Source organism: Lactuca virosa, chromosome 1 (assembly GCF_052849685.1).
Source record: "Lactuca virosa cultivar CGN04683 chromosome 1, Lactuca_virosa_CGN04683_v6, whole genome shotgun sequence".
In the NCBI taxonomy this organism is placed as follows: Eukaryota; Viridiplantae; Streptophyta; class Magnoliopsida; order Asterales; family Asteraceae; genus Lactuca; species Lactuca virosa.
Window position 1 is genome coordinate 146,571,438 of NC_136426.1, and position 3,892 is coordinate 146,575,329.

Here is a 3,892-nt window from a genome sequence, read left to right on the forward strand (position 1 = left end):
ATTTATTTATTATAAACTTTTAATATAAAGCCATTGAAGTTGCGATTGTTTTTGAAATATTGTAAATTGTAAAATATAAAGATCAATTGAAATGACGTTCTTTTTACGAGCATTTTTTTTATAATATATCGACCAAGTTTATTGAAGCAATAAATAGGAAATTTCGTATTTAAATCAAACGTTCTGTAGAACACAAAACAAAACAAAACAAGAAACAATCTAAACATATAAATCTCGTCAATTCAATCACAAAATCCCTGGTTTTTGCTACTCAATTTCATCTTTTGTTTTCTTTAAACACCAATGGATGATAACACAAAACCATTATTATTCGATCAAGAAAGAAGAACAAGAAACAATAGACAAACAAAGTTTCCCCTAATGCTAACAAGCATCCAAAAAGGTATGAACTTCCGATACAGAAGGAAGGGCCGGAATCGCCCCCTTTTTGGTGGTGGTGATAGCTCCGCAAGCACACGAAAATCTCAACAACTCTCTCAACTTTCCTTCATCCTGTATTTTCATATATAATAAAATTTTAAATACAAAATTTATACTTACAAACAATTATATTATATTTTAATTTATTTAATAAGTTCGTCAGTTGGACATCTACAATTAGTTTCAACTTTCAACAGCTGGTGTTGATTAGTAGTTGGGCTTTAAGACAAAAGCCCAACTACTTATAATCAACAGATAACCGGCTGTTGAAGCAGCTCAAACTTCTGACAATTGTATTACCTCTAACACGGAATGATCATCAACAAGCTTAGTCAAAAGTGCGCCAACAAAGGAGTCACCCGCACCCGTTGTGTCAACGGCTTTAACTGCGAACGCACCAACTGTTCCATGAAAATGCTGCAACCACCACAATGACAAGATAGATTAAAGAATAATGAAAAATAAATTATTTTATTCTAGATGCAAGAGTAGGGGTTAAGCCTTTAAATTGGAGAATATTTTACTTTTGGCATGAAAAGCACATGAAATCAAAGGTCAAGTGTGTACACCATTTGTGGATATAATCATGATGTGTGACTCTTTAACTCTTTATTGTCATTTCTAATGAAATGGAATTATTATATAAAGTTGGAGGTGGCCCCTTTTCGCGTACTAATCAAGCACTTTAAGCTATAATCATGAAACATAACAACAATTGGGTGAATTTGAAATAGAAATTTGAAATTTTCAGTTTATAAAAAAAAACATAATTATGAGCAAGTTTACCGAAATAGTTAAAAAAAATGTTACATAAATAAAAGTAAATCCAAAAAACAACTCATTTAGCACTAAAAAAACCAATGATTCCAACACTACTTTTCTTTTCATATATAGATACTCTTTTCCCTTTTCTACATAATGTCCATCCAAAGTTGTACTTTCTCGTATTGGTATTATTTCAAAAACATAAAATTTGGTCTAAACATATTCTTTTAAATCGTGCGTTAGGTATATAAGAAATTAAAAACGCGTTTATTATTAATTTCACAAAACCCAAAAATTTGACCAAAGAAAAACGGTCAAAATATGCCCACTACCCCCTTTTTTTGATGCCATGTACCTTTTTTTCAACAATTAAAACCTAATATTTTTTTTAAAGTGTTACTGCATTTGAACAAATTTAATTATTTAATAAATACCTTGGTGTAGTAATTGCAACCTTTGTCACCAAGAGTGACCAATAAAAGCTTCAAATTAGGGTGCCATAAAGACATGGCACATTCATCATCAATTTTGTTATTTCCAGTGAGAAATTCAAGTTCATTATCACTGACTTTAATGACTTCAGCCTTATCCCAAATGCTCATGATTTGCTCACGCGCCTCCTCCGGCGATGGCCACAGTGGCAGCCGGAGATTTGGGTCATATGACAAAAGTGCCCCTGCATCTTTCGCCACCTCCATTGCTTTCAGATGTGCTGATCTGCATGGCTCCACTATCAAACTTATTGACCCATAGTGAAATACCTTCGCCTGAAAAATAAAAATTAATATTTTTATTTAATTCAGTAAATTTTTAAATAGATTCTTGGAATTAACGAATACTTAGTAGTTAGTGGTATAAATATTGAATTTTGAAAATTAAAAAATGGAAGAAAAAAAAAACAAAATTTGCTGTTAGTTTTACACAATTGTACAAAACCACGTGTAGATGCACACTCTTCTGTTTCGAATCAGTGCATGAAAATGTGAATCACACCCCACTAATTTTGAAAATCCCGTTTATCACATTAATGCGCAGAATAATAGTAATTATTTAACATTTATATTAAAAACAATTGCATATAAGTCAATGGATAAATACAACTTGTTTTAAATTATCCACAAATAAATGCGTACTTCCAACTTCCAACGTCTTCAAACAATTAATAAAACTTTTTTTTGGTTTTGCTACGATTTTGACTAATTGGCAATCGCTTTGAATTATCTTTACTCAAAAACATTTTCGCAAACACAAGATCTGAATCTAAAGCTATTCCTTTACCTTTATTTAAATCTTTTACAAAAAAAAAAAAAGTAATATTGGTTTTAGTTTAGAAGATCTCTCTTGTTATTAGGAATATTGTATTAGTAATCAAAGAGTACAAATTGGGAAACATATCAATTAATTGTATTCCATTATTGTATGTATAGATTAGATTTTTGGATTTTGGAACTAATCTGAAAGTATCCATCTGTATGTATTATGTTTGTATGCTTATGCCTAAATTTATATATTTATGGATTAAGAAGACGATCCAATTGAATTAAAATAACAACTTGAAACTATAAAAATTATAAAAAAAAAATGGGTATAGTTTGTATTTTCGTCTAAAATGAAGGGAATACATGGAAAGTCAACAAAACTGTCCTTTTTGGTGGTTAATTATGTATTAAAAATCTAAGTGGTGGTGGGTGTGAGGAGGCGTGTGAAAAAGATTAAGGCGCGTGAAACACACGCGCTGCCACGGTTTCAACAATATATGACGTCAGGCATATAGATATAGAATCTACTGTATGTATAGGTGTATCAGAGAAGAGTACGAAGAAGAAATACGTACAGATCTAATGAGCTCAAGGTTGAGTTCATCAGGAGTCAATAACATATCGGCGCTAGGGTTTCGGTAGAACATGAACTCGCGATCGCCGTCGGCTTTCAGTGTAACAAATGCGAGAGCAGTACGTGCTCCTTTATCGAAGTTGATTCCTTCACCGGAGACGCCGTTCTCCTTCAAGATCCCGGCGAGCATGTGTCCGAACTCGTCATCTCCTAACTTACCGACGAAAGCTGACTTTCCGCCGAGCCTTGACACCGCGATCGCGACGTTTGCCGGAGCACCACCTGGTGCCTTCAAAAATCCCGGCGCCTCCGCCAGCGATACGCCGGAAACAGTCGGTACAAAGTCGATCAGCATCTCGCCGAAGCTGACGATCAATCCTCCCTCCTTAGCGACTCCATTGTTGGCTGCCATTTTTGATTGAGCAAGAAAATGAAGAGGAAAGAGAGGAGGAGAAGAGTTTTGGGGGTGGGGTATATATAAGCCAATATTCATCCCCCCGCCCCTCCAAACCTTCAAAGTTTTTTATTTTTATTTTTTTACAATAATTTATTAGTATTTATAAACATGATAAATACTAAAATACCTTAACGTTTATCCGGTTATAAATTCAATCGTATTTTAAATAAAATAATACATAATTGAATGGTTGGATTATCCAGTTTTATGTAGAACATCTTAATATTTATTGAATTTATTCAAGTTTTAACAACGTGTTTTTAGTATTTAATGTAAAATAAGAATATAATGTATTGGTCAAATAAATTGTTGTTGAAAAATGGGTTGAATTTGGGTCTTAAATTGAACAATAATCAAAACATAATGTGATTTTAAGATAAAATTTCATTTTAAATA

General features: G+C 32.6%; 1 protein-coding gene across 1 annotated transcript; it reads right to left on the minus strand.

The window, feature by feature from the left end:
• Window positions 1–200: 200 nt before the first annotated feature.
• On the minus strand, window positions 201–3,497 carry LOC145159575 (fructokinase-2). The gene is made up of 4 exons (XM_079078583.1): window positions 3,041–3,497; window positions 1,641–1,973; window positions 742–858; window positions 201–513 (listed from the first exon to the last, which is right to left on the minus strand). Exons 1-4 carry the CDS (start codon window positions 3,449–3,451, stop codon window positions 385–387), a joined length of 990 nt encoding a protein of 329 aa, XP_078934709.1. The 5' UTR covers window positions 3,452–3,497; the 3' UTR covers window positions 201–384.
• Window positions 3,498–3,892: the final 395 nt, after the last annotated feature.

Bases quoted from the DNA above. Each gene is read 5' to 3' on its own strand.
- LOC145159575 (XM_079078583.1), bottom strand. From the start codon at position 3,451: ATGGCAGCCAACAATGGAGTCGCTAAGGAGGGAGGATTGATCGTCAGC. The intron at 859-1,640 runs GTATTTATTAAA...TGGTGGTTGCAG, and splicing joins GTTGCAATTACTACACCAAG to CATTTTCATGGAACAGTTGG. The intron at 514-741 runs GTAATACAATTG...ATGAAAATACAG, and splicing joins ATGATCATTCCGTGTTAGAG to GATGAAGGAAAGTTGAGAGA.